Source organism: Malaclemys terrapin, chromosome 4 (genome assembly GCF_027887155.1).
Source record: "Malaclemys terrapin pileata isolate rMalTer1 chromosome 4, rMalTer1.hap1, whole genome shotgun sequence".
NCBI classification, from domain to species: Eukaryota; Metazoa; Chordata; order Testudines; family Emydidae; genus Malaclemys; species Malaclemys terrapin.
The window spans coordinates 7,777,804-7,791,615 of record NC_071508.1 but is presented as its reverse complement, the minus strand read 5'-3'; the positions used below and the strand labels follow the sequence as shown (position 1 = coordinate 7,791,615).

General features: G+C 51.2%; 1 protein-coding gene across 3 annotated transcripts; it reads left to right on the top strand.

The window, feature by feature from the left end:
• The first annotated feature begins 596 nt into the window (after positions 1-596).
• Positions 597-12,071, top strand: LRRC55 (leucine rich repeat containing 55). 3 transcript variants are annotated; one of them, XM_054024866.1, is made up of 3 exons: positions 597-818; positions 2,423-4,013; positions 6,565-12,071. In XM_054024866.1, exons 2-3 carry the CDS (start codon positions 3,344-3,346, stop codon positions 6,798-6,800), a joined length of 906 nt encoding a protein of 301 aa, XP_053880841.1. In that variant the 5' UTR covers positions 597-818; positions 2,423-3,343; the 3' UTR covers positions 6,801-12,071. The 3 variants fall into 3 exon arrangements, with proteins under 3 accessions (XP_053880841.1, XP_053880842.1, XP_053880843.1); XM_054024867.1 differs by lacking the exon at positions 597-818 and adding an exon at positions 939-996; XM_054024868.1 differs by lacking the exon at positions 597-818 and adding an exon at positions 966-1,017.
• Positions 12,072-13,812: the final 1,741 nt, after the last annotated feature.

Below are 13,812 nucleotides of genomic sequence, written 5' to 3'. Positions count from 1 at the left end.
GGACATGGTACACCCGATGGCTGTGAGCCCGGTGGGGCAGTTCCACCACATCGTTCTCCTCATTCAGCTGCTTTATGACCTTGAAGGGCCCGTCGCAGGCACCTTATTCTTCCTCATCGCTTCCTTCCTGGCCCTTCTTTATTCATTCTCGTCTTCATTTTTTCACCATCTCTCCCTTTCTTCCCCCATGGCCTCTGTCTCCACATCCCTGTTTGCATCCGCTTTGGCTCACTGCTCACTCTTCTCTCTGCCTCCCCCACCCCAGCCTGTCTGCAGGTCACCACCCCCCCCCCACCCCGCTTGTGTGTCTGTCTCTCTCTGTGTCCTTAGGATCCCGTGGGTGGCATTGATCCCCGCCGTTTGCTTCCTCCGTTTTCCTCTCTCCGCTCAGTGGGGTCTGCAGCTAGCTCCCCTGTTGCTCAGAGATGTGGAGGCAGTTGCTAAGAGACAGTGCCACGTCAGTACCTGGCCCTGGAGGGGGAAAAAAAAAAAGATTGAGAGAGAAAGGAGGAGGAGGAGGTGGGGAAAGACCTGGATGAATTAACAGACTCAGCAGCAGCTGCTGCTGCAATTCAAGGAGAGACACTGCCATTCCCTCCACTTGTCTCACACCCACTCCTCTGAAGAGAGGGACGGACAGACGCACAGACGGACAGGGAGAAGGGCCAGGGGGAGCTGCCAGGGGTGCTGCCTAAGGAGCCAGAAGCCACCGAGAAGAGGAGACGGACGCCTGCTGGGCTGAAGAATATGGGGACGCGCAGGAAGAGGGGAGATACTTGTCTGCATCGCAGCTGCTTTGCGGATCTCCTTGGGCCGGAGTGAGTATCTGGCTTGTGCTAATTGGACCGAGTACAGGGGGCGGGGTAGAGGAGATGGAGAGGGGGCTGGGAGTGAGTGTGCAGGCTGGGTGTGTCCTAAAGGGCGGCGGCCGGCTGCGTGTGCGTTTGTCCTGTGGGTCTGTGCGCCTTGAGGACAGGGCGTGGACAGTGCAGGAGGGTGAGCAGTGGCTGTGTGGCGGTAGGTGTGCTGGGGCCCTAGGGGAGAAGGTGCACCTGCCTGAGAAGTGGAGGGCAGAAAGCGCTGGAGGGTGGACTGGTGAGCGGCTTTCCTGGCCGAATGGAGTGGGGCTGGTGGAGGTGCTGTGCTGGGGTGGGGGGGTAGAAGGGAAGGCAAGGTGTGAGCTGGAGCACAGGAGGGCGTGTCCCTGGGAAGAGCGACGGAGAGAAAGAAATATGGCCAGACAGGGCGAGTGAGACACAAAGGAAAAGAGACTGGAATAGCGGAGGGTTCTTCAGGTCACTGATGGGCCTCAGCAGGGGTGGAAAGCGGCCCAGGGCTGGAAGAGCAAGGGGTGCTAGCTGGGAGGCATCAGGGGCTTTTGGAGAGCCTGAGGGAGGTCCAGGGTTGGGACAGCAGGCAGCCTGCAGGGCAGGATCTAGAGGCACTGGCAGAGCTCTGGGTGGAGGCCTTGGATTGACAGAGTAGGGGATGATGCAGAGCAGGGAGGAGCATCGGCAGGGCGGTGTGGGGTCCAGGGACTGCCAGAGCTGCCGGGCAGGACTGAAGGATCAGAAAGGTTGACAGACACTTCATCTCGGTATTAGACTCTTGCTTTGCCCTTGGCAAGTCATGCAACTTGAGGGTCTTTTATCCAAGGTCAGTGAGGTTGGAGCCCCATTTCTTTAGCTGACTAGGCCTTTACCTCTTAATCCGTGCCTAGGTTCGTGGGGCTTCAGCAGAGCTGCATGTGGGTGAAGCGAGCCCAGGGCAGGGCAGGATTGAGGGTCATCAACAGAGCAGGGCTCAGGAGGGGAGCTCAGAGCCGAGTGGGGTATGATAGAAGAGAGCGGGACTGAAGCAGAGTGAATAGGGTGAAAGGACAGGGAGAGATGCAGACAGGCAGTGGAGCTGAACAATGAGTTAGAGAGACTGTGAGGTGATTCCCTGCCGTTCCCTCCTCTCCTCCCACGGCTGGAAGTTGAAGTGAGACAAATTCAGCCTGGGAATAAGGTGCACATTTCTAACAGGGAGAGTAATTAACCATTGGAACAATGTACCAAGGGTCGTGGTGGATTCTCCATCACTGACAATGTTTCAGTTAAGATGGGCTGTTTCTCTGAACGCTCTACGCTAGGAATGATTTGGGGGCCATTCTCTGGCCTTCGCTAGACAGGAGTAGGGTGAGCAGATGTCCCGTTTCTAAAGGGACAGTCCCGTTTTTGGGGACTTTTTCTTATATAGGCGCCTATTACCCCCCACCCCCTGTCCCGTTTTTTCACAGTTGCTGTCTGGTCACCCTAGACAGGAGGTCAGACTAGATGATCACGATGGTGATCTGGCCTTGGAACCTATGAGTGTATGAACACACCAGCTGGTTGATAACCTCGTTGCTGAATCTTTGATTCCTCTGTTTCCTTGGCAGGTCACGCAGCTGGAGCCCTGTTGCTGCCTGTTGGGAGGGAGACTGGGAGTGAAAGATAAACCAGCTGCTGATACCCCAGGACTCCAGCCCCCTCCCTTTCCTCCTGGAACCCCTCTCCCCACATCCTAGCCCCACTGGCCTCTCCCAGACTGCAGAAATCACAGCCTCAGAAAGGGCTTATTTTCAGCCTTAGCGTCTCCTGATTGTCCCAGGCACAAGCCACCCAAGGAGTCTATATCATTGGGCTGATGTTGAGGGCTCCAGGATTTTGACCATCCATGCGAAGAACCTATTATTATCTGGATTTCAAATGCCGTTCCTCTGCTCGGGCACTAAAGACCTAAATGACTCCAGGAAAAGGCCCTGTGGCTCCTGCTGAATCGGAGCTGGATTTGCTTTGCAACTAAAATATACCTTTGGTTTCAGTGGGGTTAAATTCCTTGGCTTGGCTCCATCTCAGCTTCAGCGAGACGGGAATTCATTCCCAGCAGACAAATGCGTGAAAGGGAACGAGAACGTTTTTTTCATGGGCTCAAACCATTGTCCCAGGGGTGTTGATGCACTGGAAGAAAAAATCCCTGATTTTAGTTGCTTTCCTCCCATTTTTGATCACTTGAAGGATCACCAGAAGGTGCAGACAGATGGATACAGCTACGTTTCTTTTTGCTCTCCACTTCACACCCTTTAAAGGGTGACAAATGGGCTACTAAAAGGTTGTCTGAGGAGTCGGGACCCTGTTGTTCCTGGCCCACCCTTCATGGTGCATGGTGTGTTAGTGACAGTGGCCCTGGCATGCGATAGACAATGGCGCTAAGGTCTGGCCTTCCCCTGCACCCAGTATGTAGCCACATTCGTGCATGAGTGACTCCCACTTACTCCTTGTTCTGCCTCCATGCGACATGTTGCTCGTGACCAACTAAAATGGGCACAGGCTGCACTTGGCTGTGGGGAGAGGGGCCCGTGTCCCGCCACTCCTCTGCCATGCTCCTGACCCCTTTCCTGATTGCCATGGCAATGGCTTTCTCTGAGGCCAGCACCAGGTGCCCCGTCCTCTGCACCTGCCGCAGCCATGTTGTGGATTGCAGCGGGCAGCGGCTCTTCTCAGTGCCCCCCGACCTGCCCCTAGACACCAGGAACCTGAGCCTGGCACATAACCGCATCACCACCATCCCGACGGGCTACCTCACCTGCTATGGTGAGCTGAGGGTGTTGGACCTAAGGAATAACTCCCTGGTGGAGCTGCCCGCCGGGCTCTTCCTGACTGCCAAGCGGCTGGCCCACCTGGACCTGAGCTACAACAACTTCAGCCACGTGGCCGCTAATATGTTCCAAGAAGCCAACAGTCTGGTGAGGATCGACCTGAGCCACAACCCGTGTCTGCGAAAGGTGCACCCCCAGGCTTTCCGGGGGCTAGCCCAGCTACGTGACCTGGACCTCAGCCATGGGGGGCTGTCCTTCCTCAGCCTGGAAGCCCTGGAGGGTCTCCCGGGGCTGGTGACCCTACAGATCGGGGGCAACCCCTGGGTGTGTGGCTGCACCATGGAGCCGCTCCTGAAGTGGCTGAGGAATCGTATCCAGCACTGCACCTCAGGTATGTGGCACAGGATGGGACCTTGTGTGAAGGGAAAGTCCTCTGTCTCCTCCCAATGCCAGCCTGAGGGTCCAAGGCAGCAGGCCCAGATCCAGAGAGGAACCTGTTCAGAGTCCTCTACAGGGGGCACAGAATCCAGTCCTGGTGTTCTGCTCTAGTGGACTGCAATTAGAGGCCACTCCGGGAGGCACTCCCTGGAGGTGCAACCCCAGAATCCATTTCAAGTGAAACTGGATGGGCCCTCTTAGAATAGCAGAGGGGAGGCTGCAGGTCAGGATTGAGGCACGTTGGCAGAGCTGTGTGTGGAGAGAACCAGTAGCGTAGCTATCGGGGTGCAGGGGAAGCAGCCGGAGGAGCGGGGCGGGCACAGCCGGAGGAGCGGGGGGGGCACAGCGTGGCCGGCAGCGGGCACGGCCGGAGGAGCGGGGGGGCACAGCATGGCGGCCGGCAGCTGCGGCCGGAGGACTGAGGGGGGGCCACGGGGGTGGCACGGCAGGGCTGAAGGAGCCATGGGGGGGAGGGGCGGGGCGGCCGGAGGAGGAGCCAAGGGGGCGTGGCCAGAGGAGGAGGCAAGAGGGGGGGGCGCCTTTTTTATATTTGCTCCCCCTCCTCTTAGAAGCTGGCTACGCCACTGGAGAGAACCCGGGGCTGAGATGGAAGGCGGCTGTATGTTGGGACTGAGGGGGTGAACAGAGCTGTGTGTGGGGGGGACAGGGGGGAGGCCCAATGCTGGAATAGTAGGCCGGGATGTGGATTAGGACTGAAGAGCATTGGGATAGCTGTCGGGGGAGCCCAGGCATGGAATAGCAGGGCAGGCTGCAGGACTAGATTGAGAGGCGTTGGCAGAGCTGTGTGTGTGTGTCAGGAGACATGGACTGCAATTGCTGAACGGGTACGGGAGGACATAGGGTAGGGGGATTAGACATAGAAGAGTGGTTGCTGCAGGGCAGGAGAGAGATGCACCAAACTGGGTGGGAATGGACTCTGCTTGAACCCACTGGTCTTGTAAGGTGTGGCTTTGTCTATCTCTGTCTTTGCAACGGCAGATCCACAGTCAGCAATGGGACCCCATAAATCTGCATGTCCTACCTGTCCTCCTGCCCTCTTTTGATTCTTGTGCTATTAATTAGTTCCTGCCCTTGTTGCTGATCACACAAGCTGCCGACTGTAGGAGCTGTGGTGGGAGGGGATAGTTTTCCTGGAGTTCCTGCAGCTGCAGTACACCCTGACTCCATCTAAACACCCTCTCTCAGATCTGAGGGTCCCCTAGCACTGCTGATCCTCATTGCATTCTCCAGTGAGCCCTTTGAGTGAACAACAGCAGCGATTGCCGTGTAGGGCTCTCTCCTATCCTACATTGGATAAGATTTCCCCACGTGGAGGACTTCAGGATAACAACACACTTCAGTCTGATAAAACATCATTATCTGGTGACCTTGTCTCATGGAATCATAGAATCATAGACTATCAGGGTTGGAAGGGACCTCAGGAGGTCATCTAGTCCATTATGCCATTTGGAGGCTGGTGATGGGAATGCATTGTGCAAATGGGACATACTGTTGTGACATTGTAGTTCTAGTGAATTTATCTACCCCCATCAGTTTTGCACCCGTCTGCCTAGTATCATGGCACCAGGGCCAAAATTATCCCAAAACACCCAATAATTTGGAGCATCTCCAATTTTGGATGCCCAGTTTGTGTCCCTGATTTTCAGAGGCAATGGACACTGCAGTTCTCATGGAATTCAAGCAGAGATGGAGGTGGAAAACCAGGCCCCATGTATCTCAAGTTGAGCACCCAAAACCTGGAAGCACCAAAATTGAATGGACACATTGGAGAGTGACATTATGAGGGTGCCGTGTCCTGACGTGATCACCCTTGAGTTGCATCATGATGATGTTGAGCTGGGATGATTTAGCTGGGAATTGGTCCTGCTTTGAGCAGGGGGTTGGACTAGATGACCTCTTGAGGTCCCTTCCAACTCTGATATTCTATGATTCTATGGGTTTTGTTCCATGACCTCACGTCACATGGGGGTTTGGCAAGATCTCAGCTTTCAATGCTGCCCATGGTGACATTACACTGCAACACAGTGTCACGGCCGTGGTTACTGGTGACATGCTGTGACATCATGATGGAGGGTTATGACTGGCATTGTGATGCAGTTGTGCTGCATCATGACTATGTCATGAACGTCACCACGGCAACCTCTGACTACCCCAGAGGACAACACTGAAATAGGGTCATCATTCAGAAACTCCAGGCAGGAGAGAAAGCTACTAACAAGGATTATACTTTGTGTCTTTCAATCAAAGATCTCAAAGCCCTTTACAGAAGTAGGTGACTGTTATTAGCCTCCTTTTACAAACGGTGAAACTGAGACACAGAGAGGCTAAGTGACTTCCCCAAGGCCACACAATGAATTTGCATCAGAGCTGGGAACAGATGGATATTGGACCTGCTAGAGCCAATGTTACCTGTGTGGGGTAAAGGGATACTTCCTGTGTATAGGACGTTCTCCTTTCTCTCATCTACTTGTTTCTCATTGCAGATTCCCAGCTGGCCGAGTGCCGTGCCCCACCCGAGGTGGAGGGAGCTCCCTTGTTCTCACTGACAGAGGAGAGTTTTAAGGCCTGCCACTTGACCTTGACGTTGGACGATTATCTCTTCATTGCCTTCGTGGGCTTCGTGGTCTCTATTGCCTCCGTGGCCACCAATTTCCTGCTGGGCATCACTGCCAACTGCTGTCACCGCTGGAGCAAGGCCAGCGAGGATGAGGAGATATAGGTGCACGCTCCTGGCCACAGTGCCCTTCCCCCAACGGCTGGGGAGATGCCGTTGAGAGCTGGGGCTGTCTGGCTGTGCTCCACCACGATTCATGCCTGGTGCTGTCACAAGCTGCTCCATCCTCTATCCGCAGCTGCAGCCGGCTGGGGATACTAACTCATCTCTGATCCCAGTCCCTTCTGATCCCCCAGTTGCTGTGCCCAGCGGGGCAAGGCCTGTGAGGCAAGGAGATCTAGCCGTGCCTTGTACTAGCCTCTTCACACTGCCGGCGGCATTGGAGACAGCCAACGAGCCAAGGCCCAACGCCACTCGCAACACGGATGGGCTGCCACAACCCATGTCAGTCACCAGTTCTCTTCTTCACCATGTTCTGCACACTCATATGCAAAATCCACCTCCGCACATGCCCCCCCTTCTGTGCCAGCTCTTGCACCACATCTCACTAGCAGCCTAAAACGAGGAGTTGGGCGGGGGAAGGGAATATATATGGCAAACGTCAAGTGGATTTGCAACAGCCGTAGCTCTCCAGGGTTGGACAGCTACAGCCCATCAGTTCTGTTTGCGGCTGTAGGGACTGTGGCCAGGGACACTGTGGTATCCAGAGTTGTAGTACTAATACGAGGCCTGAGACGTGGCATCTCTGAGGGCCAGAAAGGCAGGTTTAACTCTGAGGAATGGCCCCACCACTGAGACGTACCGTTGTATGGTTGGAGGAGATGTCAGAGCAAGGGTCTGCTGTTTTCTAATTGGTCCTTGGCTAGATGGCCATTGGTGTTGAGGGAGATCTGCCTGTGCATGGTTCTCTAGATGCAGAGTTGAGTTGAGAAGTCAATAGGTCAGGGGGACTCTAGAGTTTGAACTTGGTCTGTCGCTCAAGACTAAGGGTCAGGGCAGGGGTGAGGTGTACTGGCAAACCTGAGGGGGAAGTATGAGATGGAGTAACAGGGAGGGTTAGGACTGAAGGATGTCAGTAGAACTGGTGGGGGACCCCAAGGCTGGGACAGCAGGGGGGCTGTGGGTTGGGATTGAGGCACAGTAACAGAGCTGTGGATGAAAGGTATCCGCAAAGCTGAGGGTTGGGGGGAGACCAGCACTGGGACAGCAGAGGGCTGCAGGTCAGGCCTGATGGGCATCACCAGAGCAGTGTGTGAACGGGAAGCCCAGGAGTGGAATAGCAGGGGGACTATAGGTCAGGATAGAAGGGGATTAGCAGAGCTGTGGGGGAAGCCCAGAGCACTGGAATAGCAGGCAGGGTGCAGTTGGGATTCAGGGGTATTGGCAGAACAGGGGGAGGAGAACTTGGGAGAGCAGGGGGGCTTGCAGGCTAACACTGAGGGACATGAGCAGGGCCTAGGACTCGACTAGAACGCTGTGCCCCAGAGGAGGATTATGGTGCAGTCTCAGGGCTGGAACAGCAGGTGGTGCTGCCGGTCAGGTTATAAAAGTGCTATGACAGTGCGAGGGGCTACTCTGTACTGGTGCTACCCAAGTAGCTCTAGCTGGAGTGCTCTATTTCTCCCCATTGTGGACATTAAAATCACAGACTGAAAAACAAACATGCTTTTAAAAAGAAAGCGAGAGACCATCTGCTCTGCCCTAGCAACTGCTCCGCTTAGTCCGTCTGTCTCCACCTGCCTGGAGCATCTGGCATTAGCTCCCCAACCCATCCCTCCGCAGTGGGTAAGTGGTTATTAGCCTCGCATTACAGCGGCGGAAACTGAGGTACTGAGCGATTGGCATGACTTTCCGAAGGCCACATGGGCACAGGCGGGGGGAGAACTCACGATGCCCAGCTCCTGCCATGCTAACCCCAGCACCCGCAGCCACCCCCCAGTAACTTATCTAAGAACTGGATCGACGCGACCAAGAGCATTTGGGGACAATGGCTCATTTTTGGGACTCGCTCCACCCAACATCAGCTGCCACTGGCGAAGTTGGATGTAACTTTTCTTTCGGAAGGACAATGCAAATAAAGGACACTATAGCCAATGAAAGCCTATAACCATGTCTTAGAGAACTCTGTGTGCTCTGATGTATAGCCAATGTATTTTGACACTTGTATATTTTTTATTTTTTGCATAGAACTAGGACCAAACCCAATGCCAAATGCCAATTTCCAGATTATGTCCTTTGGTCTTGCCACCACCGGAAAGTAAGGAGGCAAAAATCTGTCCGTGTGGGACAGATCCCTTTAAGGAGTTGGTTTTTACATGGATGGCAGAACTCGCTGCAACTGATCCAAACAGGGCTAAGAAGTGAGAAGCCTTTAATCACAGGGTAGATTTACATTCCATTGTCATTCGCACATAAACCCGGGTCCACAAAGGTTCCGGTCGTCTAGCTGTCAAGAACTGGAAAGAGCACACAGGTAATGTAGCAGTTTCCTCATCAGAATCATTTGCCCTCCCCTAGCCTTAAGCCCCCTTAATGGATTTCCTATACATCTTTAAAAAAATGCACTTCTACTCTGGAAAATGACAATGTGAGAATGACACCTTCTGACTCAGTAGATCTGTCCCCTAGGTGCATCAAATCAGCCAACTTTAGTTGCTACAATAAACTTGGGCTGTGCAAAGTCAGTGCACGATGGATTCCGCTCCACAAAGGAATTAACAACTTACTTTGGTAATGCAGTAACTTACTTTTGGACATGCCTGGGTGGGTGGTCGGTAGTGGGCGTCAAACCAGGGAATCTGGATCATCTCCTTCCAACTCGCTTAGCCACCCCATTTATAGCAGCCCCATCAATCTCTAATTAGCCTAGTCACCACCAGAGGGGGACAAAGCCCCAAAGTGAACAGGCATTGCTTATATGGCTCTATGTTTAGATACTTATCTGCCCCCTGTTACTGTAGTACCTAAGAACCTCACAATCTTTAACGTACTTCACAACATCCCCGTGAGGCTAGGAAGTGCTATGGGTGGGAAGCTAAGGCACCAGAAGTTTAAGTGATTTGCCCAACATCTGACTGGCAGAGGAGGGAACTGAACCCATATTTAGTAAAACCCTTGATGGCAGTGGGAATGGCTCAGAAGTCATTGAGTCATATGGTCCACAGGATCTTCCCCACTTCCCGGACATATGAAGAAGCCAGTCCCATGTGGCTTCTGTGGGAAGGGTAGGACCTCCTCGCAGAACTAGCAACGTTCCAGAAGAAGGGGGAATGAGTTCCAAAGAAACAGAAGCCAACAAGTAATGCAGGATAGATGAAAGGTGCAAGGATGAGAGGAGGCTGAAATGGACAATGAAAGAGATCCAGAGGGGGAACATGGAGCCGAGAATCCTGGAGAGCACCCATTGATCCAAGAAGAGATTGAGGGAGCCAGTGGATGAACTCTGGAGCGAGGGCAAAGAAAATGAAAAGATCCCAGCTTGACTCTTAGATCTTAGAGAGGCTGGGCTTGCAGAGCTGACAGTCAAAGAGCTTATAAACTGAGCATGTGACACATCCTCGCTTTGAAATGATAAACACAGACCTGCCCTCCCCACCCATATGGCAATTTGCACAGAGACACTTTCCAGAGTAGACCTGTACCTTGAGCTTCATTTTTTCCTGTGTTCATTGCATGTACATTGTGTGTGGGTGTGGTTTAACGCGTGCCAAGCTCAGAGAATCAGCCCCTGGCTGAGGGAAGGAGCAGATCCAGCCCCTTGCATGCCTACTGCTGTCACTCCCTGGCTCCTCCAGTCCAAATGCAGAATCAGATGAGCCAGAACACAAGGGATATTTTTTTCACACCTCTTGAATTCTGAAAGGGTCTAGGCCCCAATGCCCAATGTCAAAGGGAGTCGGATGTTTTTGCCACATGACAGCACCAGAGAGTCACGACCCTCACCACTGAGGGAATTGCTGGCAGACCTTGGGGACAAACCTGGTTGTCTTATTTTTAAACAAATCTTTTGCATCCAAAAAATGGCCTTTGTTGCAAAAAGAAATATTTTCATTATTTTTAATCTGTTAATTTCTTATTATTGTCATTCAACCTGAAAACAAGACCATTTTGATTTCAGGTGTTTTCTTTTTTCTCCCTCTTTTCCCTCAATTTTTCAGTGGCAAAAATCAAAAAAGGGAGAGGGAGAGAGAAAAAAACCTTAAAAACCCACATACTGAAGAAATGAAAAATTTCAAACCCCTAAATTGCTCTACAAATTTCATATTTTTTTTTCAAAATTTTCTATTATTTTCAAAGAAATCTAATAATAAACATTTTTAAAAAGTTTTTCCTTCTTTTATCCTTTTTGCTTCCTTCTTCCTCCTCTTTTTCAGTGGCAAAAGAAGGGGAAAGTTTTTTTGTTTTGTTTTGTTTTTTTAAAGACGAGGAAAGAAATCAAAATCAAAAACGTTTTTAGAACCATTCTCTACAAAAATGTATTTGATTTCAAAATTTTGCATTGTTCTCAAAAAACCCAAGAGTTGAATTTTTATTTTATTTTCCCTCCCACCTTTCTTCAGTGGGGAAGAAAGCAAAGAAAAGGAGGGAAAACAGGGGGTGGAGGGAGAGTAAAAAGAAAGGAAAAACAAAAGATTTTATATTAAAAATGTTGCCAAAAAAATTGAAACCCATGGAATGAAAATGAATTCCCCCTCCAAAAATTTTTTGATCATTTTTCTGTACAGAGGGAACCCCGAGCCAAGTCTACACTACAAAATTTTGGCAACACAGTGGTGTTGGCTAGGACCCTCAATGACATAATTACACCTTCGAATCCCCCCATCCCACTCCTGTATAGACTCAGCCTGTACGAGCAAGAGAGAGCATTTGCCAGTTTAGCTTATGACATTCAGGGAGGTGGCGTTCCTATGTCGGCACAATTCTTTTTGCTAGTATGTGTCACGTCTCCACAAGGGAGCTGTGCCAGTGTAGCTATACAAGTCATTGCACTGTACTAGCCCTTTCTTTAGTTTCACCAGACCTTCACTGGGCCTCTGCTTGTGATGCGTATGAGGGATCAGCAGAGCAAATCCTCAGAGCTGGGATATCCCAGTCTTGCAGCAGACAACGGGGAAGCTGTGGGCGGAGCTAGAGAAACGAGGCCTTTGACAAAAGCCACGTCCCATATGGTGCTTGAGCTGGGCTGGGTGTGCTCTGCTTAGCTGGGGCTCTCTCTTCCTTCTAGTCACCCCTCTCGCAGTAGCTGTCCTGTGCCATGCTGAGTGTCTGTGTTCGGGGAGGGGGAAAGATTAAAATCTTTCTACGGAGATTTTATAAAAACGTGAACTTTTGTAACTGTGAGAATTTTTTCATAAATGTATATTAATAAAGAGTGAACAGTTTAACCGAGTGCGACAAAATCTCTGGCATGGACATGCATGATTTTGTGTGCTTGGGTATGTGGTCAAAGTAAACGTGCAGCATACGCTGCTGGATGGGCAGTCATTCAAGAGAATAGGTAGGTCCATAAGAAAGTGTTTGTGTGTTTGTCTGTGATGGTGGGCCGTGTGTGCACGCAGGCAACTGAGTGCATGTCCACGGTGGGTGTGCGTGATTTTGTGTATAGGTATGAATGCAGGCCCCCCGCAGCTGGACATATGCACGCCCAGCTGTCTGTGTGACGGGGTGCTCGGGGAAGCCCATGCTGCTATGTGAGGACACTGGGTTGCGTGCAACCGGGATAGAGGAGTGGCTTTGCCTTACAGTGCATGTCCCTTCATGCCCAGACACCCTCCTTGACTGAGGCTCCCCCAGGGATGGGTAGCAGGAAGGGACAATCCCTTTGCGGCGATAGGGGAGGGAAAAAAACAAAGCCTGCAGAAGACATTAAGAGTGTTTACGCTGGTCTTTCCTCCTACCGACACTTCCTGTTATTCCTATGGCAGTGACTCCTGGCCTTGGCTGGTCTGGAGGGAATCAGGCCAAGGAGACAGACACTGGCATGGCAGGGAACTGTGACATATGGCTCACTGTCATGTCAGCTGCTGACAACCCAACATGGGGCAAAAGCCTGCTTCACTACCATCCATAGGACTCTGTGGCTGTTCTGGGGCATTGCTCCTGGGTGTGGATAGGGGCGAGTGGGAGATAAAAATCAACATACAGCAACAATGGGAAAAAGAGGAGGTAAATAGGGCTGGTGGGAGAGAGTCAAATTAGGAGAGGTTGTAATGAACCCCAATGAGGGATTCCTGGGGAAAGATCATCCATTGGTCTATGTTACGATCACAGCTGAACCTCATTCGTTCCCATTTGGGCAAGCCGCCATCCTAAAAGGCTACAAAGAGAAATTAAGGAGAAACACAGACCAAAGGATTTTTGGTTTGTAACACAACATGTGATTACCCTGTGGAACTCCTTGCCACATGATATCACATGCAGCAAAGACCTTAGGACAGACATTTATATGGAAATAAAAAGGACTGGAAATGTATATGGAAACATCCATGGTTATGATAGGCTGAAAATGTACCAGGGATATGAACCCTCATGCTTCAAGATGTAGATCAGTCACTTACTTCCTGAGGCTAGGAATAATCAATTGGGGTAGGTTATTCCAGTAAGGCACTAGCGCCTTTCTCTGAGGCAGCTGGCACTGGCCACTGGATTCACAGCTGGAGCTGATTGGAAAACTGATTTCCCATCCAGCAAATAATATTTTAGATTTTGGGTTTCTTCATCCCCAACCGGGATGAAGAGTCAAAATTCGGATTTTTTTATTAAATGAAATGCTGGTGGGGAGTGGGGCGGGGGGACATCATATGGGATCAATCCAAACAAGTTCTTTCGATAAATTCAAAACATGTTTAGATGTTGACCACGTTGAATTTTTTTAAATGATTTTTATAGAGAACAAAGTTCTACACACACAAAATTCTGGAAAAAATGGAAACTTTGCATTTCAAAAATAGGAAAAATGGGACTGTCTAAACTTTTTTCCTCCCCCCAATTTCTTTTCCAAAAGGAGAAGCCGTAGAAATCATTAAAATTTTGCAAAATAAGGCAATGTTGTTGAAATGGCGTTTCCCAAACTGTTTCAGGGGAAATGTTTCAATTAGCTCTGTTCCCGGCTAGACGA